This window comes from Leptopilina boulardi, unplaced genomic scaffold (genome assembly GCF_019393585.1).
Source record: "Leptopilina boulardi isolate dan_hultmark-lab unplaced genomic scaffold, ZJU_Lbou_2.1 LbouV2_195, whole genome shotgun sequence".
NCBI lineage: Eukaryota > Metazoa > Arthropoda > Insecta > Hymenoptera > Figitidae > Leptopilina > Leptopilina boulardi.
In genome coordinates this window covers 529,682-557,574 of record NW_026137746.1, presented here as the reverse complement: position 1 = coordinate 557,574, position 27,893 = coordinate 529,682, and the positions used below count along the sequence as shown (strand labels likewise).

Genomic DNA, 27,893 nt, shown 5'->3' with positions numbered 1-27,893 from the left:
TACTTGTATATCCTGAATGTTGAGAGTTGATTATTTTATATTACTATTATTATTAAAAGTTAATTTGAATGAGGGAAAAAATTAAATTTTATCAGGGAGTATAATCTTTTTCTTTGCTAAAATTTAGACTTCCAATTATCAATTTTCTCTATGATAATAAATACATATAAGATAATATTTTTTTTGTTATTTTAAAATATTTTTATTTAAAATTACTTTCTAAATCATTTACAGAAATATACACAAATTACTGAAGTATCAAAATATCAAACCATATGGACTGTTCTAATTTCAATTCATGCATTATATTTCCAATTAATTCTTATTACTTTTTCCAGAAAAAATTTAAGATACGTCCAAATTAATTTCATCAATTGAAGTATCTTGTAATTTTTTCAATTTTCCCATTTTGTTGAAATACTTCATTGTGTATTGATTAAAATCACATCTGAAAAAGCAAGACAATTTTTCTTTAACAATAATTTTTCCATACACCTCCTGAATTTTTAAAAATATTTAAATGTAAAAAAAAATTAACTGTTGTAAGTAATAATAACAGGTAAAATGCTCCTTAATTTACATTAGTCATTTAAAATAAAATCTATGTTCAATTTAAAATTTCATTATTGAGAGACAAAATTTAGATACTTACAATTTACTGAGAGAATCATACTTTTCCTGCATACTTTTTTGTAACATTATTAAAACAGGCATTAAAGTCAATGTGTTAATAAGATCTCCTCTTTCAGTAAAAATAGTATTGACCCATTTTGAATAAAACTGTACGTGCTTAGTTGTTTCCAATTCATCAGCAATGAAGGTCAATAGTTTTTCCACATATACATGGGGTAGATTATATAGTGTAAGTGAAACTAAAAATTTCAAAATTTTCATTGTAGTTTTATTTCATTTGATTTCTAAAATTTAATTTAATCGCTTTATTCACGAAAATAAATTTTAATATCAATCCGAAGCAGAATTTTCATCGTGTTTCAAAGTAACATCAAAGGAATAATTAATAATTATTCAAAATAAAATAAAGACGATATAATAGTATCGAAATTTATCTTTTAAATGATAATTCCAAATATAACAATAAAATTTTAAATTATAGTAAATACTTACTATCGCATAGAGGAATGTTTTCCACAACTTTTCGTATATGTGAAATTTCACTAAGTTTTAGAGCTGCGATCAGTGCTAAAAATTTTAAAAATCAAAATTACAAATTTTGAAATCTCTAATGAAAAAAAGATTTTTTTTTATCACACATGCATCAATGTTGTAACGAATAAGTGTTTCGTTAAAATCAAGAATTCCCCTGGAAATTAAAATGAATATTGATATTATATTATTAATATGAATATTTATTTTCGCCTCTTCTTTCGTTCATCGTTCTGAAGATGTGACTCTTGTCATGTCTTATTAGATATAATTACGCATATCACATGGGATCCTATATATGATTCCATATAGGTTCCTTTATAAAAACCGTTATGAAATCCTAGGTCGACATAGGAATCCACATAGAATTCCATGTAAAATCATATATGAAATTCGGACACGATTTGAAATATGATTTCATGTAGGAATTTATAATGTTGTTTCTACATTGAAATCTATGTGAATTCCTACATTATTTCCTATAATTTTTCTGGCATATTATTTTTGTTAATTTCCTTCATAATCAACTCACATCAAATCTTATAAAAAATATATAAAATTCTAAAGATTTCCTTATATGAAATCTTACATACAAGTTTTAATATAGGAAACCATATGGGATTTCATGTGCATTCTTACATATGATTTCATATGGATTTGAACATAGGAAATCACATGGATTTATATATAGGAAACAATATAGGATTTCATGTGATAAATTTCAGTTAACTGTTTTATACAGAAGGCAGTTAACAAAAATTAAAAATTATTTAGTAAAAAATTAAATAATATTACCGAAATTTATCTGAAAAGAAAAAAATTTGTGCTTTGCAATACACCTTCTGAGTTAAATTCTCAGCTTATATAGTATTCAATAATGATCTCAAGTGTGAGAAAAAAAATTATCACCATCTGGCGGCGTAAGAGTGGAATTATGATTTACATTTACATTTCCTATGTAGGAATCCATGTGAGAACATATATAGGATCTTATGTAAGATATTAATTAAGATTCTACATGGATTCCATCATGTATGTAGGAATCTATGTAAAATCGTAGATGTAGTATCTTACATAAGATCCTATATATGTTCTCACATGGATTCCTACATAGGAAATGTAAATGTAAATCATAATTCCACTCTTACGCCGCCAGATGGTGATAATTTTTTTTCTCACACTTGAGATCATTATTGAATACTATATAAGCTGAGAATTTAACTCAGAAGGTGTATTGCAAAGCACAAATTTTTTTCTTTTCAGATAAATTGCAGTAATATTATTTAATTTTTGTTAACTGCCTTCTGTATAAAACAGTCAACATGAAATCCCATGTGATTTCCTATGTTCAAATCCATGTGAAATCATATGTAAGAATGCACATGAAATCCCATATGGTTTCCTATATTAAAACTTGTATGCACAGTGGGCCAGGAGACCAAAAAATTTGGCCAAAAGTCATTATCAGATTTTTCAAGAAGGATTATTATGATATCAAATAGACAAGTTAAAGTAGTTAATGTAGAAGTTTTATAACTTTTATTGAAATATTGAAGCTTGTGGAGTAAGTTCATTTAAAAATAAGGCTTAAACAATGTCCGCATGATTATTGGTCTGAAATGAAAATTTTTACGAAAAATTATTAGTTTGCATTGGTTATAATGCATTTTCTCATTAGTTTGAAGCATATAATTTGTAAAAATAGTATATAAGAGTAAAAATAAATTGTATATTAGAAATACTGCGAACAAATTGAGACAAATTATGTTTTTTAATACTACATGTCAATACGCCGATTGAGAGCTCCTCAAAACTTCACGCGATATGAACTGTTGTGATGCCTGAAAGTTTTCAGTAGTTCATGCGTAATAAGCTCCAGGTGCGATCTGCTGCGAAAATTAATTCAGTTTTTAAAAAAATTAGTTTTTACGGTTGTATGCACGGTTTGGTTATGTACAGTAGTAACTCTTTGCGACACCAAAGCTATTTTTGAATGGCTTCTTATGACGTTGCATATGTAAATGTTTTTGGGGTCACTAATTCCTAATTTGAAGACAGATTTTCAAAAAATGCTACTTTGCTTCTTCACTCATCAGCTAATTTAGCGTTATAAAAGAAGGTCTTAAAAATACCACTTTTAAAATTTAGTGTTGTTTTCATAACTGTACATTGTTTTGCCACATTGATTAAAACTTCGATACAGTCTTTTGAGACAAAAAATAAAGTTTTAAGTTTTTACATCTACTATTTTTAAACATCGATCTTGAACATTTAAATGTTGACTCAAAATTTGTGCTTAGCAACCACGAAAGCACTTAAATACCAAGTTTGATAAAAAGTAATTAATTTTTTTAACTTTGTGTTCGAGATATTCGGTCCTTCATTTTGAATTTTTAAATCTGATATCAAATTCATCATCAACGAGCCCGAAAACTCCCGAGTAACAAGTTTCAAATAAATTCGTTTGATTTTTACAATGTAATATGCGATATTGGATTCGCCATCTTCAACTTTGAAAATCTGCCGTCAGGTTTGGAATCTATGACACCGAAAACCCCTGAGTAACAAATTTCAAGCGAATTAATTGAATTTCCAAAAATTCACACGCCATAATGGATCAACCATTTTGAATTTTTAAAATCTGATATCAGATTCGTAATCAGCGACAGCGAAAACCCCCGAGTAACAAATTTCAAGTGAATTTAATAAATTTTTAAAAATTCGTCCGCCATATTGAATCCGACATTTTGAATTTTGAAAATTTGATGTCATATTCGTAATCAGCGACCCCAAAAACCTCCGAGTAACAATTTTCACGCGAATCCGATTAATTTTTTATTTTGTCATCCGCCATATTGGATTCGTCATTTTGAATTTTTAAAATCTGACTTCAGATTCGTAATCAGCGACCCCAAAAACTATAAATACGCCCCTGAATATTTAAAGATTCTTTGTTTTTTTGGGAAATATGATTTTTGGCCAATTATAAGGGTCTCCTGGCCCACTGTGGTATGTAAGATTTCATATAAGGAAATCTTTAGAATTTTATATAATATTTTTTATAAGATTTGATGTGAGTTGATTATGAAGGAAATTGACAAAAATAATATGCCAGAAAAATTATAGGAAATAATGTAGGAATTCACATAAATTTCAATGTAAAAAACAACATCATAAATTCCTACATGAAATCATACACCAAATCGTTACATGGAATTCTATGTGGATTCCTATGTCGACCTAGGATTTCATAACGGTTTTTATAAAGGAACCTATATGGAATCATATATAGGATCCCATGTGAAGATTGTCAATCGGGTCAACGACCCTTCCAGTTTTCCCTTTAGATGCTGATCAATTGGGGGATGACGAGGATGGTTGTATCTTGATTTCTGTACTACGGAAGAAGGATGGAGTATTTTTGGGAAAAGCGGACCTTGTCCCGGGAAGTGGGATTTCTTCATAGAGATGGATTTCTTAGACTTTACTTGTTGATCTGGCTATCTTAGCGAGTGGTCGCATTTCGAGTTTCAGTTATAATTAAATTGAACATTACGTTATATGTGGCAAAAACTGCATCATTTAGACGTTAGTTCAAAGTTAATTAATATTTTTAAAAACTCTTATGACATCGCAACTACTTGCATTAGATCGACAGAGGAACTTACAAAAGAGGTGGGAATTTCCAGATGTGTGCTTTTGGGAGAGGTTTTAAGCATATACGAATTTATGTTATTTATTTCAGAAATGGAAAAATATTTTATTGAAAAAGGTTGCAGAGAGGTCTCCATTAATAGCTACGTAGATATTCAGATGATGAATTACGCGGACAACATCGTTCTCCTTGGGAACTTAGTAAAAAGCTAAATGCATTGTATGATTATAGCCGCGAAAACTGTCTCACTGTTAATGCCCAAAAAGCAAAAATAGTTATTTTTACTAATTCGGAAAACTCTAAGGCGAAGAGATTCAAAGAATTTAAATATGGGACAGATTACATTGAGGTGGTTAAACAATTCGATTATTTGTAGATAAACTTCTCTGGCTCTTGCTCTTTTAAACTCGCTAGTAGAAAAGCGATGAGCGCCGCCAATTCAGCTGTGGGCTCTATTTTGGGTAATATCAGAACAATTGGTGCCAACTCATGGTTATCCTATGAGAAATTATTTCAAAGTATATTTCTGAGTATTTTATTATACTGTGGACAGGTCTGGGCCGGGATTACGACAAGCAATACTGCTAAGTTAGTAAAGTGCTAGTTGGCAATGTCAGTTATATTCACGCTGGAAAAAAATATTGCTACCGGGTGTTCGATAAAATTCTAATCATTTGTCAGATTTAGGTTAACGCATGAATTATTTACAGAAAAATACACACTTAAAAACTATATTAATTGATAAGAATAGAAACATTTGATATCATATTAATTCAAAAAAAAAGACTTTAAACATTTCATTTCATAAATATTGTTAATATGATAGTATTAATATAATTATTTTTATTTAATAAATAATCATAATATTTTCGAGAAACATTTCATTATTTATAATTTATTTTTTATTATGGTTTAGTATATTTAATTGAATAATTATTTCATTTTGATTCTTTTACGTTTTCATTTAATTATTTATTATTTAATCCTGTTTTTTATTGTACTTATAATAATTAATATCTTATAAATGATTAACATTTTTCTTGCTACCCTATATATGATTATTGAAATGGTTATGTTGCATGAAATCTTTCAATTGTTTTCATGCTCACTGCTATCAATTCGAGCAATTTGACAAAAATTTGGTGTCAATTTGCTCGTTTTTTAGGTTAACTTGATTTTAATTTCTATTGTATAAGCTTGTACTTAATTTTTTTTACCAAATAGCAATAAAATGTGATTGTGGGATGAATTTCCTACAAATGTCATGAAATTTTGTTAAGTTATATTTGCTAATTAGCAATAATTGCTAACTTAGCAGCATTGCTAGTCGTAATCCCGGCCCTGGGGTATAGATTATTTGGAAGGTTTGGAAGTAGTACAGTTGGCTTTCTACAAAAGACTCCTTTCGCATCCTATCTGCACTTCAAACTATAGCATAAGACTGGCCACGGGGGCTCTGCATACTTCCTTCCGGGTTCTGAAAGGTATCTTGCCTTGGATCAATAAAATTGTTTTGATGGAATTTTCTAGATATCCAAAACGGTGCCTGGAAGAATTGAAACGGTTGGCTGCACGGCGGCCGGATTATAAATCAAATTAATCAAATGTGACGAGGAGATCAGATGGAATTGCAAATCACCAATATCTCTTGCCGATGTCTTTGGTATCAGAGACACGTTGGAGTATCAAAACTATTAATATCTGACACGCTCAAGTATTTCCATGTAATTGTTATTTTTACATTTTTGAAAATTTGTATACGCTTAACGCACCATCGAAAGGGAAAACTTTATAGAACCTTTTATTTTCCTTATCATCTAAACTACAAAATATCATCGTCCCGACGACGCTCGAGTAAATCCCCATTTAGCATCATGGGCTCCCCTACTGATACAAATAATATAAATTTGAGTAATTACTCGTGGATTAATATTAATGATACAATTATTCGTTTATGGTAACTGTAGTTAATATGTGGAATTCTCCTCCTAGTTCTATTACTATTATTGAAAATTCAAAAATTTTTTAGCTCAAATTATTGAATAAAAATATCCAAAAATTTTACCTTTATAGTACTCGTTTAACTGCAAAGCGTTGTCTATTGCCTCTGGCGTTACTTCTAGGTCTAGTTGAAAAGGGTCAAATAGTAAAGCAGAATTCAAGGAGTACAATAATAAACCTTCAGTTGTCGTTGCTGCCCAAGATTGACCTATTAAATTAAATTATTTCAAAAACATTTTACCTAAAATAATATTATGAAATATAATCATTGAAGATTAAATAATAAATATTTTATTCCTAAAATTTATTCTCAGGTAAAGTAAGAGGGTAGCTAATATAGAGAAATTGGTGAAAGGGAAGGAAAGTGGTTAATATGATTTAATTGTAACAAAAATTAATTAAAATATAAATTTTTACTAAACTTGTGCAGAGAGAGTAGAAATAAATAATAAATATTTTTCTCTTACCCAACGGTGAAAACTGTAAAGCAAATACTCGAATTTCTGGTTTTGTATTTCTTTCCGCCATGTCTCCCATTACAACTCCCGGTAATCGCACTTTAACATTGCCTCCTTCATTATCCTCCCTTTCCTCAATTAAATTTGCATAACCAAATTCAGTCATCTTTCGCCTATTATAAACATCCTAATACAACAATTATAAAATTCATATAGTAAGAATTACAATATTAATTTTTGATGAATTTAAATGATAAAGAATAATAATAATGAAATTAAATTTTTTTAAATAATAGGTACTTACGGAAACTGCATTTAAAGACATATTTTGAGTCACTTCAAATTTTTTCAATAAAATCGATTCCTGAACATTGTAGAGACAAACATTTTTCGAATGACCACCAGCAAGTATACAAGTTCCATCGACTGAGTAACATAATGATGTAAATGCTCTACAAAAAAAATAGTCACAAAAAAATTAATAATTATACATTTTTTTGAAATTTTGAAGGTTTATGTAAATATTTTTTTACTTACTTTCCTTCGAGACTTTTCTTAGCAGTAATTAAATCAGTAGTAGAACGTCCACTACCTAAATCTTTTTTTCCTTCGATATTTCCTGTTTGTTCTGCCGTTTCAGAATGGAAAAATGATATTTGACCATCCAATGTAGCAACTGCCACTTCTTTACCGTCAGGTCTAAAAACTACACATAATGCATCACCTGTTAACTGAATGGATTCATAATTAGAACCACTTTCAATAGCATTCCATAATCTCACTGTTTTATCCCAAGATGCTGAGGCTAATTGGGTACTAGCTAAATTTGGATTAAATGCTAAACTGACTACTGGACCTTCATGTCCACTTAAAATCTGCAAAAAAATATATTTATAAATTCTATTTTATCAATTTTAACTAGAATAATAAAAAAATAAATAATTTCTCTTTTATTTTTACACTTACATCCATCAGACTACCTGTTTTAACGCTCCATAGATAAATTTCAAAAACATTTTGTCCACCAGCTGCAAGAAATTCATCACTTGAATCAAGTGCAAGACAAGAAAATTGAACTGGCTTTGGAGATGTGTATGTCTTGAAATTTCTATAACGTACTAAATCATAAGCACGAATACTTCCATCTAATGATGAGGAAACAATAAATTTTTGATTATGACTAAATGTAACATCACTTATAGAAGAAGTATGTTCTTGAAAAGTAGCGATGCAAAATCCATTCATAGTATTCCATAACTTGACTTTTCCATCGTGACCACCTGTTACTATGAATTGACCATTTGGACTGTAATAAAGGCAAGTCATATTATTACTGTGTCCTTGCTGCTTGAGACAATAGGATTCACTTTGCCATTCCCAAACTAATAGTTGACCGACTTCTGAACATCCCACAGCAATCCAATCACCGGTACAATTAATAGAAATTGTAGAAATACATTGATTGGGAATACTGTAATAATATTTATTAAAAATAAATCTTTTTTCTCAATTATTGGAAGAGTGTAAAATTAAATAATATGAGTTAATAAAATGTTAAATTACTGAAGTTCTATATATATATATTACAACTGGTCATTTTTTCAACTTTATTTTTTTTCTATATTTAATTTTTCCACGTCCCTTATTTTTTTTTAAAAGAAAAAAACATCTGTTTATTTAAAAAATCATGTTCTTTCTTTTTATTCACCGACTCATAATGTATCTGTTTTTTCTCTTGTTTTCTTTTTGAGCAAATAATGAAACGTGTAACCTTAAGTGGTCAACATATACAGAATGCACTTTTTCCAAAAATCTTAGAAATCGAAACATTCGTAAGCAATAAAATTACAAAATACAATCATAAAATCTTTTCGGAACTCTACAAGTGCATCCTCCAGATGTCGACCGCTGGGGTCCTTTTCCTTTCATTTTCGTTTTTGATTTCCTTCTGTTTGTAATAAAATTTGTCTAGGTTCCGAAAATATATATTTTTCTTATAATTCACACACACACACACATATATATATATAGTATGAATGAATGTATAAAATATTTTAGAAATAATATAAATTTTTAATAACAATTAACTTCAATAATTTCATTATTATTTTTAATAAATAATTAAAATGTTATTTTTCAACAATTTATATAAAATTTTAATAAAAACTAGTAATTGTCGAAATTTATAATTAATTATTGTTTAAAATTATTAATATAAGTAAAATTAATAATAAAAATTATAAAAAATATAAAATTAATAAATAAACAATTAAAATTTAATACAATTTAATAATAATCAAATTATTTTGATATTTAACAATAAATAGTTATAAATAATTAAAATTTTAAATAATTACAACTATAATTTGAATGTTAGGTTAGATTATTATACAAAGTTAAAATTAACAATAATTATAGAAAATTATAAATAAATTAAATCTAAAAAATGAATTATTCTTAAAAATCGTCGTAGAACCAAAATTCAAAAAAGGTAATGTAAATTAAGTCAAATAATAATTGTTAATAACAAATTATAATAAAAACTATTATTGTTTATAACAAAAATTTAATCTAATTGTAAAAAGATGCAAAATATAAAAGATCTCCCTTTCTTTGAGATTTTATCCCTACTTTTTGAAAATCTGTTTCTTTAAGGGACAACCCACAAAAAGTCTAAATTTTGAGTGGGGATAGGCCCTTAAAAACGCATGATTGCGTAAGTCAGCAACTCATTAAAAAATTTTACAGTTATTCAAAAAGTTATTTCAACATTCAAATTTCTACATACAAACTCAAAAGAGTCATTCAAAAGTCATTTTCCACATTCAAATTCACATACACTAATTCAAATCAAAATTCTAAAAAGTTATACATTTATTCCAAATTCTAAATTTATTCAAATTTTATATTTTCAAGTTTCAAAAGTTTTGCGATTTTTCTACAATTATTACCAAATCAGAAATTATCAAGGAAGGACGATTAATCGAATATATTTTGCATCTTCAGGGAAAATTATCTTTGATAAATAAAAAAGTAAGTTTTAAAATTATAATTACTATCTTTTCTTTATTTCTTTTTGAAAACTTCTTTCACTTTCTAAAAATCTTTCACAATTTCCCAATTCCAAAGAATACTGCCGTATTAAAGCTGGCGGTTATTCTTTAAAATTGTTTAATTTTAACTATGTGATTCCAAATTATTTTAACCTTTGATTCCAAAATTTGTTAACGTCACTTTATATAGTTGTGACTAACAAATTTTACACCTTATATTATGTATTTCCTTAATTTTTCAATTATCTATAAGAAAATTCAATAGAAATAAAATAATCAAAATCAATTCCCAAGCTATTGGATGAGAATCCAGGCTTAAAATTGTAATAAAATTTTTATAACTATAATTTAAATTTGAAATATAAATATTAAATTATTATTATTTGTTATAAAAATTTATAAAATATTATTTATGTTACATTACGTAACATATATTTTGTGATTTATTAATTTACAATTTTTTTTTAATAAAATCGTATATCTTATAAATAAATATTTGTTAAATTTCATACCTGAGAGAATGAATAAGAATTGCACTTGGAAGTTCGTAAAGAAAGAAACCTCCATTACTGAAACCAACAACAAGAATGTGACTTTGTGAATGATACGCAGCAGAAGTTAAAATTACGTCTTTTGATTCAGTTTTAGCAATGTCTGCTAAATAATGCCTTCCAAGTCGTTTGTATTTTAATTTAATTATCTCGCCTTGATGCTGAACTTCTTGAGTAACATTTTTATTTGTATCTGAAACATCAATGATTATATTATTTGAATTGGAAAATAAACATTTTGTGCGTTCTTCATATATTTTTTTTTTGGAATTTAAGAAAAATTTCAAAGAACAAAATTATAACACCACATGCTAATGTTTTCCAAATTAAAGAAACTACTAGAAAATTGTATGATTAATATATATCGTACCAACAGTCTGCGATGAATCTATTTCCTCATCCATTGATAATTCTGCCATTTTTTCAGTATCGACATAATTTTCCTCATTAATTGTATTTGTTTGTTTGCTCTTTTTTAGTGGTGCTTGATACTCTGAAAGTTCCTCAGGTTGAACAGAACATTCCCAAACACACAGATGACCATTTCTATAATTATTTAAATTTTATTTAAATAAATAAAATAATGAGAGTAATAAGTATTCGTTGATTTACTAAATATATATTTTTCAATTGTACTTATTTTCCCATTCAAAATAAACAAGTTGGTTCAGTGATAAATGTTAAGAAAATATAAATTTGTATTTAAATTATTGAATATATTTTTACCTGCTAATAGTAGACAAATCATAATTTTCCTTTTCGAAAAAGCATCCAACAATTACGTCAGAATGACTAGTGAATGTGTAACTTTTTATATTTATTTCTTTATCAATACTATATAATCTAGTTGTCATATCTTTCGCACCAACTGACAATAATTTTGAATCGAAAGACCAGTCCATACATGTTGTATCATCTGTTGCTCCAGTGTAAACGCGTTCCATTATAAATGGCTTATAATTTTCGAATTCATATGCAGAAAATTTAAATATAAATACTGTAAAAATATTGTAATAATAAAATTTTTTAAATTATTTTCACATTTTAAGATAATTCTCAATTATCAATGATAGCTAATTATAAATACAGTAAAAATATTGGTGGATAAAAAAATTTCAGTTTAAGTGATATACATTATTTTGTTTCTTTAATTAACTTTATGTAACATGATGACAGGTCACGGTGCGCCAGAAGATGGATTAAATAAAAATGTATTGGCACTTAAAAATTCTTTTTGATTATGATTCTTAGATGAATAAAAAACATTTCTCAATAGTTTTTAAAATCAGTTTACGTTCCCGATTTAAATAAAATTGAGTTTTTATATAAAAACAGTGTTTTATGGGGAATCAGAATTTATTTAATCTCATAAATACTGTAATAAATGATAAAATAATTACTTATTTTCAATTTTACATATAAATAATTATATTGCTGTAGTGTTTGTGTCCGATTTTAAAAAATTAAATTATAATGTTAAAAGAACGATTTTAAGAGTGACAAAATTTATTTAAGAGAGTCAAATGATCTCTGAAACTTTTTGGCAAGAAGAGACCTTTAATTATCGCTCTATAAAAACGGCACTAAACGTGAAAATGATAAACATTGATTTTAAAATAATTTCTTCTCGAAAGACGGAAACTTTTTACAAAAGCAGCTAGAGATCCTTATCTTATATAAATTTCCTAAATCCTAAAGATTATACGAATCCATACAAAAACACGATTGGAAAACGAAAAGTAATATAATAACAGGTACATTACCTCCTGCCGCCGTCAGATGGCAGCAGCATGCAGGGCGCACAAAGTCGTAGCTGTTATTAGATTACTTTTCTACTTTTTGTTTTGCAACCATGTTTTTCTATGGATTCGTACCGTCTTTTGGATTTAGGAAATTTATAAAATGAGGATTTTGGCTGATTTTGTTAAAAGTGCTCGTGTTTCGAGAAAAAAGTATTTTAAAATCAATACTATTTCACGTTGAGAGCGATAATTAAAACTCTCTTCTTGCTAAAGAATTTCAGATACCGTTCGACATTCTTAATGCATAAATATAAAAACAAAACAAGAAAATAACTTCAATGTTAATAAATTTATATGAACCCAAATCTAAAACATCTATTATCTATACGCATATAAGTATACATTAAATAAATTCTGGTTCCTCATAAAATACTATTTTTAAATATTTAAAACTCAATTTTTTTTAAATTGGGCACGTAAGCTGATTTTAAAACCTATTGAGAAAAGTTTTTTATTCATCTTAGAACCATAATCAAAAAGAATTTTTAAGTGCCAATTAATTTTTATTTAAACCTCCTTCTGGCGCACCGTGAGGTTTGACATATCAATCCGAAACTTTTGTCAAGGATAATTAAATAAATTATTTAAAATTATTAATAAACAAATTATTTCCTACTTCAGGAAAATCACTAGAGCTGTGCAAAATAATTCGAGCCGATATGATTGAATTTCTATCTTGAATTCGCATGTCGAATTTTTCAACATTCGAGCTGGGCGTGTTTTATCAATGAAAATATTTTTCGGTTTACTTTTTTTAATGTAGAGGTCTCAAATTAATGTTTTCTAAGTTTGTCCAGTAATAGGTGAAATTTTATAAATTGTCCCATAATGGGTACTTTTACCTTAGTTGAATTTTCGAAGAATGTTTAAAAAATCATTAAAAATTATTAAATTTCAGAAAAGTTATAATTAAAATTATTAAATTTCAAAAAATTTTAGATGGAAAATTTTAGAAATAATTAAACTTTAGAAGCTCTTAAATTAAATTGTTTGAATATAATTCAATTTCAAAAGATTGCGTTAAATTTCAGACAATAATTATAAAAAAAGGGAAATTTCTCTATTGATGAAGAATTTATTAGAAATCACAAAAAAATTGAATTCCAAAAGTTTTTAATTGAAAAATGCTTTCAGATAATTGAATTTTCAATTATAAAAATCATTAAAAATAATTGAAATTTTTGGACATAATTAAATCTTAAGTGATTTTGAATAAACATTTTTTTGTAATTTTATTTGCTAATTTTTTTTTTAAATTATAAACAATTATTAAATTTCATAAAAATTTTAATTGAAAAATAGTTTAAGATAATTTGAATTTGTGAAGAATTTTATTAAAATTATTAAAAATAATTAATTTAGTGAAGAATTTTTTGTTAAAAATTTGTTAAATAATTGAAATAAAGAAGATTTGAAGAAGATTTGCATTCTAAACTAAAAAAAACATATTTTTTTTTTTAATTTTGTAGAAAAAATGGGATTTTATTAAAATAAGTCGAAAAAAGTCGTATAATCCGAGGCCTGCGATTCGTGTCAAGGCGCTTAAAAATCGAACAAAATTCGATTCAATCCGAGCTTTGCATAGCTCTAAAAATCGATTCACTATTATTATAATATACATTATAACCGATAATCATAATAATTTAATTAATTATTTTAATAACAAAAATAATTTTCCTGAAAGAATTGTTTTAAACAAAATTATTATCATAGTTTTCTTACCATTATTTTCTTTGCAAACAGCAAAATGTTTACCATCTGGAGAAAATTTTACACTCCTCACACGTCGCTTAAAACGATGTTTGTGAATTATCTTTTTACTAATCATGCTTATAAAGTGTGCATCACCCTCTAAAAAGAAAAATTAGATTTTCTTAATAATTTGTAATTTAACAGATATTAAACATGATGTAAAATAATAAAAGAATAAAAAAATTGAAACAATTAAAATATATATACTAAATTCTTAAAATAATATTATGTATGTTAATTACCTTCATTTACTGCAATTAATATACATCCGTTTGGTGACAAATCCAGAGCATTATAATTATATTTACTCTCCAAAGGAAGAGTTGTAGATTTATCACTAGAAAGAGATATATTTATAGAAATTAAAAAACAATAATTTGAAGTTTTTTATACTATGGTTTTATATGTTGGACATTTACTTACTTTTTCAAATCATAAACTGTTATACGATTTCCAACCGGACTAATCACAGATGTTCCATCACTTGAGAAGATTAAATCTCCGGTAGAGTAAACCGTCCCAAGCAAATTGCTAAACTGTAAGTAAAATTTAAAATTTTTACTCCGTAAAATTACACGAGAGATTTCATATTTTTTTGCAATCGTATTAATTTTCTCTTCTTTTTTTTTTATCTCTTCTATAGTGCATTCTTCACTGTATTTTTGTCGCATTTAATTAATTTTCTTAGGTAAACACAATGCATTTTGTTAAAATTAAAAGTTACGATTACGATTTTTTAGTTGCTTAGCTTTTTCACTCCAAGGAACATTTTTATTTTTTTATAATTCTACTTCTGAGTCAATCTTTCAAGTCAAGAAAACCAAAAAATTCAAATTTTTAAAATTATAATAAAATTTAAAATTAATTAAGTTCGCCATATTGGATCAATGGATCTCGTGAAAAACCCGGTTAATTAATTGAAAATACAATTCTTGAGAAAAGGGACAACTTTGTTGAATCCTCTTTCAGAGTGTCCAGCAATTTAAAAAAAAATTCAAGCATTTTTCAAAGTTTTTCAAGGTCTAAAATAATTTTTTTCAAGGTCCACTTTCAGCGTAGAAACTATGAAAATATTTTTTATTTAGAATAAAGAAAGCTTTATTTCTTAGTTTATCTCAAAAAATATAAGATGAATACGTAGAAATAAAAGAGTTTAACAGTTAAAGAATTGAAAAATTATAGGATAAACAAATTTTAAGAATTCATAAAATAAAATGCGAATTTGAAGGAAAAAATTAAACACGAACAGTTTGAGAAAAAAAAGAAAAAAAAACACGACAATTAGATAAAGGAAAAAAAAAAAAAATTGAGAAAATAATATCAGAAGAAACTTTTGAAAGAAAAATCGAAAATTTAGAAATTGACAAAATAAAAGGAATATTTTGTCAAGAAAATTGAGAATTTTAGACCACTTTGTAATTATTATTATTATATAACTAGCTGTCGCACCCGTCTTCGACGGTTATAATATTTAGATTTAATAAATTTTGAAATTTATAATTACATCCAACTATACGTGTTCTCCTGTATTAAAATATCTTTTTATAAATTTTTAATTATTATTTATTCAATTCAATTTAATTTTTTCACTGCTTTCATATATAAAATTAAATTATTTTCATTTTATTTAAAAGAAATTTTTCTATTAAAAATTCTAAAATTAAAATTCTTAAAATTTCTTGTTAAAAGCATACTTAATTGGTCACAAAATTTTAAATAAAGAACGTTTAGTAAAGAATTATCAAAAAATAAAAAATGTTAAATTTTTAAAATTTTTTGAAAGTGTCATATTTTTGTTTAAATTAATAATTTTCATTGGTGTGCAGCTAAGATTGCGTTTAATACCCAACAGACTAAAAACATTATTGTTTTACTTATAAAAAGTTGAACATAACGAATTCTTATATTACAATGTTATTAAAAAAATTGGAAATTCAAAAATTAGATTTAGACTTTTAAATTTAGACTATTTACTTAATTTAATAAAAAAATTGATTGTATTTATGTGAAAAAATTAGGTACAAATAGTTTCAAATCAATCTGACAAAAAATAAAAAATTTGCATTTTTTTGATTTTTTTAAATTTTTTGAAAAAATGTCATAACTTTCGTTCATGTTAATATTTTTTAATCAAATATGGCTAAGATTTTAAGTTACGTTAAGACTGAATACACTGCCAAGTTTCACCTCAATCGGTTGAGCCGTTTTAAAGTTGTGCCGGTACAAAATATTGACGACAGACAGACAGACAGAATTTTTATTTATGGCATATTTGTTATCTTTACTACTTAAAATGATAAACTATGCAAGAAAAAATTAATTTGAAGCAATGTACAGACAAAAGTCTGATTTTATTAATATAGATAATAAAATGCTTGGTCTGTCCTTCTGTTCTAACTTGAAGTTGGTCTTTTCTGATTTCACGTGTTTTTTTGTATAGTAATCTTATGACGTGTCAAATTTTGACAATTCTTTTTCTCATTTTTGCCAAAGTTGTATAATTGTGTTTCCAAATTTCGGAATAAGTTTCTTTAAAATTCCAATTCGAAAATTCAATTCACGAAGCTCAAGTACACAACGTTTACCAACGAAATTTTTTTTAAAGTTGTATATTGATTCAAAAATTATATACAAATATAAAAAATTTATGATGAGAAAAAAGATGCGCCAGGAAATTTCGTACAAGATAGTAATTTGAAAAAAATTTATTTTAAAAAATTAATTTTTAAGGTACAAGGGGCCAACGAATACCTATTAAAAATTAATTATAAAAACACAGGCCTCGAATCAACTTAAAGACACAAAAAGTCGTTTCAGTCGATTTATATTCCAAACAAAAAGTGGATTTGTTTTTTATTTTAACAAAAATATTTTACAGATTTTTAAATAAAAATTTTTTTTATAATAATAATCCTTTTCGAAGGGTAAAAGTTGAAATTTTTAGATAGGTATAATTAAATTTCAAAAGATATTGTTAATTTTCAAACAATTATTAAATTTTACAGAACTAAAAATAATTTATCAAACAATTTTTGGAAAACATTTTTTAAATTTAATTGAATTTTCAAAGATTTAAAATTGAGATTTTTGAAATTAATTGAAACTTTAAGTGTTTTGTAATTAAAATTTTAGATGATTTCACTAAAAATTTATTAGAAAATGCGGACAAAATACAATAATTTGAAAATCATTTTTAATTGAAAAATGGTTTCAGATTGTTGAAATTTCAAAGAATATTATTAAAATAGTTAAAAATAATTGAATTTCCTTAGAGTTATAATTGAAATTATTAAATTTCAAAAAAAAAATTTTCGATGGAAAATTTTAGAAATAATTAAATTTTAGATGCTTTTAAATTCAAATTATTGAAAATTCAATTAATTTTGAATTCAAATTTTTGAGAATAATGAAATTTTATTTGATTTTAAATTTGGAAAATAATTGAATTTCAGTTCATTTTGAATTGAAAATTTTTTTGGAAATGATTGAATTTTAATTGAAATTTTGGATAATAATTTAATTGAAGTTCATTTTTGATTGAAAATTTAAATAATTAATTTTGAATAGAAATTTTAGAAAATAATCGACTTTTATTTCATTTTAAATTGAAAACTTGGTAAATAATTAAATTTTAAATTGAAAATTTTTGATAATTATTGAATTTTAATTGATTTTGAATTAAAATTTCTTGTAATAATTGAATTTTAGTTTATTTTGAATTGAAATTTTTAAAAAATAATTCAATTTTATTGTGATATATTTTTTTAAATTATAAACAATTTTTAAATTTCATAAAAATTTTAATTGAAAAATAATTTTGATATAATTGAATTTGTGATGTATTTCATTAAAATTATTAAAAATAATTAATTTAGTGAAGAATCATTTTAGTTCAAAATTTGTTAAATAATTGAATTAAAGAAGATCTGAAGAAGATATAAATTTTATACTAAAAAAATGTATTTTATTTACATTTTTTTTCAAATGTAAAAAAAAATGTCGCATTTTATTAAAATAAGTCGATAAAATTCGTATTTTTGAAAAAAGTCGGAAAAAGTCGTATAATCCGAGGCCTGTAAACATATAATTTTCATTATTATAATTTAATATGTAATAATATTCTAATAAATTAAATTATTATTGATAATATTAATCTTTAATTTCTTTATAACAAACAATTAAATACTCAATTTGGCGCGCTTGCGCGCGTTTAATTTTGCTAGTTGAAAAATAAAAGACATCAATTAAAAATTTGTTAAGTTTTAAAATTTTTCCGCAATTAATAAATTAAATTTTATTTTTATTTTGCATTTTGTAAGTGAGCTTATATTTTTTGAAATTTCGTTAAAAATATAAAAATATTTTAAAAATTAACGAAATGACAACTGATCAGTGTGTAGGATAAAAATAATTTTGTTATTTGAATTAGTTTTATTATTGATCACAAATTAATAAAAAAAAAAAAAAAGAAATTAATTTGTTTCTCACGAAGACAAGTATTGCATAGAAAAACGTTAATAAAAGAAATCTTTCTTTTTTAACATGAAATTAAAAAATGTAGAAATTTACTAGAATAGAAAAAAAAATTAAATACAAATTTTTTAAAAAATACGGGTCATAATTATAGTTTCCCATATATTTAAGGTTAGAGTTTAAGCTGACGTGCAAAAATGTGATTGAAAAAAATTCTTTTATTTTTCTTCCTGAATTAACAATAATTTACTTTATTCTATTTGTTTTTTATTTAATTCATTTCAAAATACTTTTTATTTATATCCCCGGTTAGTATTTTAGGTTAAGAAATTTTTTTTCTATATATTATATTTTTTAAACTTTTATTAAACAATTGATATATTATTGTTTGAAAAATAAATAAATAAACAAAAAATATGCTACAATTTTAAATCTGAAGATAAAAAAGTTTTTTGAAATTAAAATTTTTCAAATTTTTATATTTTCAAATCATCATTTATAATAACACTCAGCAAATGCATATAAATTATTTTAATTAGAATAACATTTTTACCTTGTAATTGCATTTCATTTTTCACAAATTTATTATTTTCAATCAAATTAAAGCAATAAATATATAATAAATTTCATATTATTTGTTTACAAACACTGTGAGTTTAAAAACGACCACATGGGATCACATGTGCATTTAACATTTTACCGGAAGTAGCAGGGATGAGAAGTATTTTTTAACTCAACAAAACAAATTCGATAAAGTTCAGTGGGGGAAAATTTAAAATGGACGTAAGCCGGTTGGTCCATAACTCGAGATTTCTCTTAGTTGGTCATATTTGAGATGTTCCATCATAGATCTTAGCGCTCAAGTCAAATGCGGCTTCTTTTAAAAATACTTTATTGTTCAAATTGCTGTTCATAATTTCCATCTCATCCCCACTACTTGAGTTTAAAGATCTGTTTATACAACAATGGATTTTAATGGCGCAGTCAAAAATAGTTTAGGTTAAGTTAATATCAAAGTTGTATATATAAAAAATATATACTAATTTGATGAATTTATCCTAATAATAATTTAATGCAAAAGAAAGCTGCAATAATCGTTAATAAATAGAAGTGAATTTTTATAGAAATTAGTGAAAATAAAATGCCAATAAAGTGTTATAGTGATGAAGTGAATGATTTTATGCCATTAATTTTTAATTTCAATATTATGATCAAAAAGTTATATGCAAAGTTTTATATTTTATAAAAATTATCGAAAATTTGTACAAAAAATTAGTTTGTATTGTTAATTAGATAAAAAAAGAAAAAATTAATGTGAATAATATGATGTTACCCGAACCGGAGAGTAAAGTTATACTATTTTGGTGCTTATTGTTTATCTGTTATACGATAAAATAACGTGAGAAGAATATGTTTGAGATTCTGTTTTACTACAGATTTTAGAATGATTTTTATATGGCACTATATTCTTGCCTTATGGGGCATTACAATTTGTTATGGTATGTTTACTTTTTATATTTTTTACTTTATATTCTTTACTATTGTAGCACTAGTGGTAAATTAGTTTAAAATTTTTTTTGTTTACTTTTTAATTTAATATTTTTATTGCTATAAGCCTCTTTTTCAAAGAAAAATAATAGAACAATATTTATAATATTATTTTTAGGAAAATTTTAATGGACAAGTTTCGTATAGTTTTTTAATTATTTCAGTTTCCGGCCACCTTGAAAAGTTGAAAACCCTTGATTTCCTTTTGAAATTGTTTTCATCTTTACTTAAAAATGATGAAAATTTATTTTAAAATAAAACATTTAATTTTATTAAAATTTTCTTGACAATACTTTTTTTTATTATGAGGTATAATTCCAATTTTCATTCTTTATATTTTACAATAAAGTGTATTAAAATTCACAATTTTTGTTCAATTGTGACAGATTAGTGAAGAAAAAAAACAGACCTTGGTGGGTCAGAACTACAGGCCTCGGATTATACGAATTTTTCCGATTTTTTTTTTAAAAAATACGACTTTTTGCGACTTATTTTAATAAAATGCAACCTTTTAGACTTTTTTTTTTTACATTTTTTTTACAATATTTTTAAACAAAATACGTTTTTTTTAGTATACAATGCAGATATTCTTCAGATCTTCTTTATTTCAATTATTTAACAAATTATATAATAATAAAATGCTTGGTCTGTCCTTCTGTCCTAACTTGAAGTTGGCCTTTTCTGATTTCACGTGTTTTTTTGAATAGTAATCTTATGACGTGTCAAATTTTGACAATTCTTTTTCTCATTTTTGCCAAAGTTGTATAATTGTGTTTCCAAACTTCGGAATAAGTTTCTTTAAAATTCCAAATTCGAAAATTCGTTAACCAACGAAATTTTTTTTAAAGTTGTATATTGATTCAAAAATTGTATACAAATACAAAAAATTAAAGATGAGAAAAAAGTTGCGCCAGGAAATTTCGTACAAGATAGTAATTTGAAAAAAATTTATTTTTAAAAATTAATTTTTAAGGTACCAGGGGCCAACGAATACCTATTAAATATTAATTATAAAAACACAGGCCTCGAATCAACTTAAAGACACAAAAAGTCGTTTCAGTCGATTTATATTCCAAAAAAAGTGGATTTGTTTTTTATTTTAACAAAAATATTTTACAGATTTTTAAATAAAAAATTTTATTTTTAATAATAATCCTTTTCGAAGGGTTAAAGTTGAAATTTTTAGAAATAATTAAATTTCAAAAGATATTGTTATTATTAAATTTCAAAAAAAAAAAATTTTCATTGAAAATTTTAGAAATAATTAAATTTTAGATGCTTTTAAATTCAAATTTTTGAAAATAATTGAATTTCAATTAAAATTTTGTATAATAATTGATTTTAAATTGAAATTTTTAAAAATAATTGAATTTTATTTGATTTTAAATTGAAAATTTGGAAAATAATTTAATTTCAATTGATTTTAAATTGAAATTTTTAAAAAAATTTTATTTTATTTGATTTGAAATTGAAAATTTGGAAAATAATTGAATTTTAATTGAAATTTTGTATAATAATCGAATTTTAATTAATTTTGAATTAAAATTTTGGGAAATAATTGAATTTTAATTGATTTTGAATTAAAAATTTTGAAAATAATTAAATTTTATGTTTAATTTTGTATTGAAATTTTTAAAAATAATTGAATTTTAATTGATTTTGAATTAAAAATTTTTTTAAATAATTTAATTTTATTTGATTTGAAATAGAAAATTTTGAAAATAATTAAATTTTAAAGAATTTAGAATTGAATATTTTGAAAATAATTGAATTTTATTTGATTTTGAATTGAAATTTTGGATAATAATTTAATTTTAGTTGATTTTTGATTGAAAATTTTGATAATAATTAATTTTGGATAATAATTGAATTTTAATTGATTTTGTATTTAAATTTTTGGTAATAATTGAATTTGAGTTGATTTTGAATTGAGATTTTTGAAAATAATTGAATTTTTTTTTATTTTAAATTGAAAATTTGGAAAATAATTGAATTTTAAAAGATTTTGAATTGAAATTTTTTAAAATAATTGAATTTCAATCGAAATTTTTGGATAATAATTGAATTTTAATTGACTTTGAATTAAAATTTTGGATAATAATTGAATTTGAGTTTATTTTGAATTGAAATTTTGGATAATAATTTAATTTAAGTTCATTTTTGATTGAAAATTTGGATAATTAATTTTGAATAGAAATTTTAGAAAATAATTGAATTTTATTTCATTTTAAATTGAAAACTTGGTAAATAATTAAATTTTAAATACGTTTTTTTTTTAGTATACAATGCAGATATTCTTTAGATCTTCTTTATTTCAATTATTTAACAAATTTTTAACTAAAATTCTTCACTAAATTAATTATTTTTAATAATTTTAATGAAATTCTTTACAAATCCAATTATCTTAAATTATATTTCAATTAAAATTTTTATGAAATTTGTTTATAATTTAGAAAAAAAAAATTAGCAAATAAAATTACCAAAAAATTTTAATTCAAAATCACTTGAAATTTAATTATTTGCAAAAATTTCAATTATTTTTAATGATTTTTATAATATTTTTCGAAAATTCAATTATCTGAACAAGCATTTTTCAATAAAAAACTTTTGGAATTCAACGTTTGTATGTGATTTCTAATAAATTCTTCATCAATTGAAATCACTAAAAATTTCTCTTATTATAATTATTGTCTGAAATTTAACACAATTTTTTGAAATTCATATTATTTTCTAAAATTTTAATTTAAAAGTTTCTAAAATTTAATTATTTCTAAAATTTTCCATCTAAAATTTTTTGAAATTTAATAATCAATTATAACTCTCCTGAAGTTCAATTATTTTTAATGATTTTTATAATATTCTTCGAAAATTCAACTAAATTAAACCATTTTTCACTTAAAAAGTTTTTAAATTATTGTATTTTTGTCTGCAATTTCTAATAAATTTTTTAGTGAAATCATCAAAAAATTTAAATTAAAAATCACTTGAAGTTCATTTAATTTCAAAATTCAAAATTGTAAATTATTGAAAATTCAATTATTAATAAATTTTTAATAAAAAGTTTTTAAATTATTGTATTTTTGTCTGCAATTTCTAATAAATTTTTTAGTGAAATCATCAAAAAATTTAAATAAAAAATCACTTGAAGTTCATTTAATTTCAAAATTTAAAATTGTAAATCATTGAAAATTCAATTATTTTTAAAAAATGTTATCTAAAATTATTTGATAAATTATTTTTAGTTCTGTAAAATTGAATTATTGTCTGAAAATTAACAAATTCTTTTGAAATTCAATTATTTCTAAAAATTTTAACTTTGAATCTTCCAAAATTATTATTTAAAAAAAATTTTATTTAAAAATCTCTAAAACTTGATTAAGTATTGCCTGAAATTTTTTTGACCATCAAAACTAAAAACTATGACAAAATTTTTAATTCTAAATTGTTTAAATCAAACTTGAAAAAATTATAAAAATAGAACTTTAAGAATATTTTTTTAAAAATTTGTCTTACTTAAATAAAATTTTGAAAATTTATCTTACAATTAGTTAGATTTTGAAATATTTGAAATAAATTTTCTTGATAATATTTTTATAGAATTATTCTCAATACAGAATTAATAAAATGAATTTAATATTTAATAACATTAGTTATTTAAAGTAAAATAGGTATTCATTAATCAATTAAATTTTGTTAAAATAAATAAAATCGACTATTTCGACTTTTTTTGGAATTTAATTCAACTAAAACGACTTTTTTTGTGCCTTAAAGTCGATCCGAGGCCTGAAACTAAGTTCAACTCAAAATTTTTAACACTTCAAATTTAAATTTCGTAAATTTCGTTTCTAAAATATTTTCAAAATAATTCAAAACCAGAAAGAAAAAAATAGACAATTTTTTGAGAAAATTGAGTTTTTGTATTTCTCATACTCTGAAAACTCTGCTGTTTAGTAGGCTTTGCACTCCTTAGTTAGTAAATAAAAAGCAGCAAAAATATGCTTTCAGTGTGAAAAAAGAAGGAAGAAAAAAAAAATTAAAAAAATAAAATAAAAGAATAAAAAAAATTCTTGCATTTACGAGAAAAAAGAATTTAAAAATTTGAAATTATCTTCAAAATAACTGTTTAATGTTTAGATGTTTTTTCTTATAAATATTAACATTTTACCTTTGAAAAAAAATTATGCAATAAATGTTGATAATAAAACATTTAAATTATAACATTATTAATAATGCTTTTCTAATTACTGAATTAATAAAAAACATTCCCGTGGTTATAAAAAATAAACAGTTAATTTTTGAAAAAGTTTAAGAAATAAATAATTGATTATTAAATAAATTTTAAGAATTCCTGAAATAAAAGGAGTATTTTGATTGATAATAATATTTAAACATATTGAAGAATTTAAAGACGAAAAATCGAGAAAGAAAAAAAAAACATGAGAATTTTAGGAAAAAATAAAAAATTAAATTAATTTTAATACATTATAATTAATTGATCGTACTAAATGTTGTTTTTATTTTCATCAGGTTCCCCAACACTTTTATTCGCAACCGATACGGATATACGAATGGCAAATATTTCACGTGCAAATAAAGTGACGACTATTGTTAAAGATTTAACAGACGGTACGGCCTTAGATTTTTATTATGAGCGTGGATTAGTTTGTTGGTCCGATAGTGGAGATGAGGTAATACAATGTATTCGTGTAAATGGTAATTATGAAAAAATGACAATTGTCAAGTCAAGTTTAATATCTCCCGATGGTTTGGCTTGCGATTGGTTCACTGGTAAACTTTATTGGACTGACAGTGAAAAAAAGAGACTAGAAGTAACAAGTATAAATGAGCAATATCAAAAAGTACTTTTTTGGACAAATGTCTCACAACCAAGAGCAATAGCACTCGATCCAATGAAAAGTATTTTTTTCTGGACCGATTGGGGTGATGAACCAAAAATTGAAAGAGCATCAATGGACGGAGATTCCAGTACTCGTCAAATAATTGTTTCAACAGAAATTTTTTGGCCAAATGGTTTAACATTGGATTATGAAAAAGAATTAATATATTGGACTGATGGAAGATTAAAATTTATTGCAGTAATGGATTATGAAGGGAAAAATAGAAGAGAAATTATTAGTAAAGGCTTGGATTATCCTTATGCAATTACATTTTTTGATCAGAAACTTTATTGGACGGATTGGAAAGCCTGGGGAATTTATTCATTGGATGTTCGTTCAAATCAAGGACATCCTCGAGAATTATGGATTCAAGATATACATGTTCCTGGTGATATTGAGGTGTGGGATTCAAAGAGACAACCACAAGGAGAGAGTCCATGTAAACATAATAATGGAAATTGTTCTCATCTTTGTCTTTTGAGTAGTAAACCATCGGGATATTCTTGTGCCTGTCCAACTGGTGTTAAACTAGTGGATAATTTTACTTGTGCTAAAGGACCAGAGAAACTTCTTCTTATTGTACAACAAACGGAAATTTGTCATTCGTCTCTGGATACACCGGATTATACTACATTTATATTGCCATTACAAAATATTAGACATGCAATTGCCATTGATTTTGATCCAGTTGATGAAATGCTTTATTGGACAGATGACAAAGCTCGAACAATTCGCAGGTAATTTAGAATTTTTTTTTTTTTTATCATCTTCCATCATCAATTAATTTTTCTCAAGTTCTTTGATATTTTCTAAAGTAAAATTTACATTTTAAATATCAGGCTTGCCACGGCTCAGAGAAAAGTCAGGGAATTTTATGAAAAAGTACTGGAAAAATATCAAATTTCTAAAAATGCTACTAAAATTATAATTTTTGAAATTTTCAACTTAAACTTTTGCTTCTAAAAATTATTGTCTTACATTTTTATAATTGTAAACCTCGGATCGACTATTGAAAGAAAAAAAAAGTAATTTTAGTCGATTTACATTAGAAGAAAAATCTAGAAAGTCAATTGTTTTTATTTTTAATCAGTTGATAAATATTTTATTATTATTAACAATTTGTTATTAGAAATAAAATAAAATTTATTAATTCCTTAATAAGAATATTTCACACAAATATTATCAAGAATTGTTCTTTTTAAACTATACCGTATTAAACTGAGACAAATTTTCAAGATTTCAATTCAGTTTCAGAACAAATTTTCAAAAAAAATTTAAAATTACATTAAGGAAAAAAAGAAAATTTTTCAATTCTGATTTATGCATATTATTTGAATTCAGAATTTCGGAAAATGTTTAAATAATTAAATTTTCGAAGAATTTGATTAATATATCTAGTGTTGAAAAAAAAAATTAATTTTAAATGAAAATTTGTGAAAAAATTGAATTTCAGAAGATTTTTAATTAATATTTTAGAAATAATTGAATTTGGAAGAGTTTGATATAAAATTTTTAGAAATAATTGAATTTTAGAGAATTTTCAACTGAATTTATGTTCTAAATAATTGAATTTTGATGGAGTAACAGTTAAGAGTTTTAGAAATAATTGCATTTTTTTTAAATTTCAAAAATGATAATTTTGTTGTAAATATAAACATTAATTAAAAAACGATTTAAGTAATTGGATTTTTGAAAAATTGAATTAAAACTATTGAAATAATTAAATAAACAAAGAAATATATATAAATAAAAATTTGGGAAAAAAATTTTCAATTGAATTAATATTCAATTAGATATTCAATTACTAATTGATTTTGGAAGAGTTAGAGTTAAAATTTTTTTTGTAAGTAATTAAATTTCAGAATATTTTTGAAATTGAAATATTCAAAAATTTTAATTCATTAAAATATTAGTTTACAAACTTTAAAGAATAATACAATTTTAGAGTATTTTTAATTAAAAAACTTTTTATTTCCCTGAATTGTTTGAAAAATTGTATTAAAGTAATTAAAGAAATTAATTTAGCTAATAATTTTAAATAAAATTTTTAGAAATAATTGAATTATTGAAAATTTTAGAGAATTTCCAACTGAAAAATGTTTTTAAAAAATTGAATTTTTGATTTTTGAAATTTTCAATTAAAATTTTAATAAACTTTAATTATTGAAATTTTTAAAAAATTATACCTATAAAGAAAAATTTAATCTTAAAGAATTAATAATTAAAAAAACGTTTTACTTAATTGAATTTTTTAAAAACTTAATTAAAGTTATTAGAAATAATTAATTCAAAAAGAAATTGAAGTTAAAAATTTTAGAAATAATTGAGTTTTGGAAGAATTAAAATTTTTTGAACTAATTTAATTTCAGTAGATTTTTAACTAAAATTTTCTAAAAATTGGAATTTCTGTAGATATTTTATAAGCTTTAAACAATAATTAAACTTTGAAGAATTTTGAATTGGAAAATGTATTAAAAAATTAAATTTTTCGATTTTTGAAATTTTCCATTTAAATTTTAATAAACTTGAGTTATTGAA

General features: G+C 23.7%; 2 protein-coding genes across 7 annotated transcripts in view; one reads left to right on the top strand and one right to left on the bottom strand.

Annotated features, from left to right (window-relative positions):
• Nucleotides 1-177: 177 nt before the first annotated feature.
• LOC127278129 (periodic tryptophan protein 2 homolog) lies at nucleotides 178-19,609 on the bottom strand. Its single transcript, XM_051299683.1, has 15 exons — nucleotides 19,463-19,609; nucleotides 14,860-14,972; nucleotides 14,679-14,773; nucleotides 14,407-14,535; nucleotides 11,609-11,879; nucleotides 11,253-11,428; nucleotides 10,844-11,075; nucleotides 8,245-8,749; nucleotides 7,816-8,153; nucleotides 7,583-7,730; nucleotides 7,288-7,465; nucleotides 6,885-7,028; nucleotides 1,126-1,200; nucleotides 653-872; nucleotides 178-448 (listed from the first exon to the last, which is right to left on the bottom strand). Exons 1-15 carry the CDS (start codon nucleotides 19,478-19,480, stop codon nucleotides 346-348), a joined length of 2,745 nt encoding a protein of 914 aa, XP_051155640.1. The 5' UTR covers nucleotides 19,481-19,609; the 3' UTR covers nucleotides 178-345.
• Nucleotides 19,610-19,827: 218 nt separating this feature from the next.
• Nucleotides 19,828-27,893, top strand: part of LOC127278122 (low-density lipoprotein receptor-related protein 6) — a 99,998-nt gene continuing 91,932 nt past the window's right edge. For 3 of the 6 annotated variants that reach the window (XM_051299674.1, XM_051299673.1, XM_051299671.1), the window contains exons 1-2: nucleotides 19,835-20,408; nucleotides 24,985-26,092. In XM_051299674.1, the coding sequence (XP_051155631.1) occupies nucleotides 20,354-20,408; nucleotides 24,985-26,092 (1,163 nt within the window). In that variant the 5' untranslated portion in view covers nucleotides 19,835-20,353. Of the gene's footprint in view, nucleotides 20,409-24,984; nucleotides 26,093-27,893 lie in introns of all 6 variants that reach the window. The other 3 variants (XM_051299676.1, XM_051299675.1, XM_051299672.1) reach the window with 3 other exon arrangements.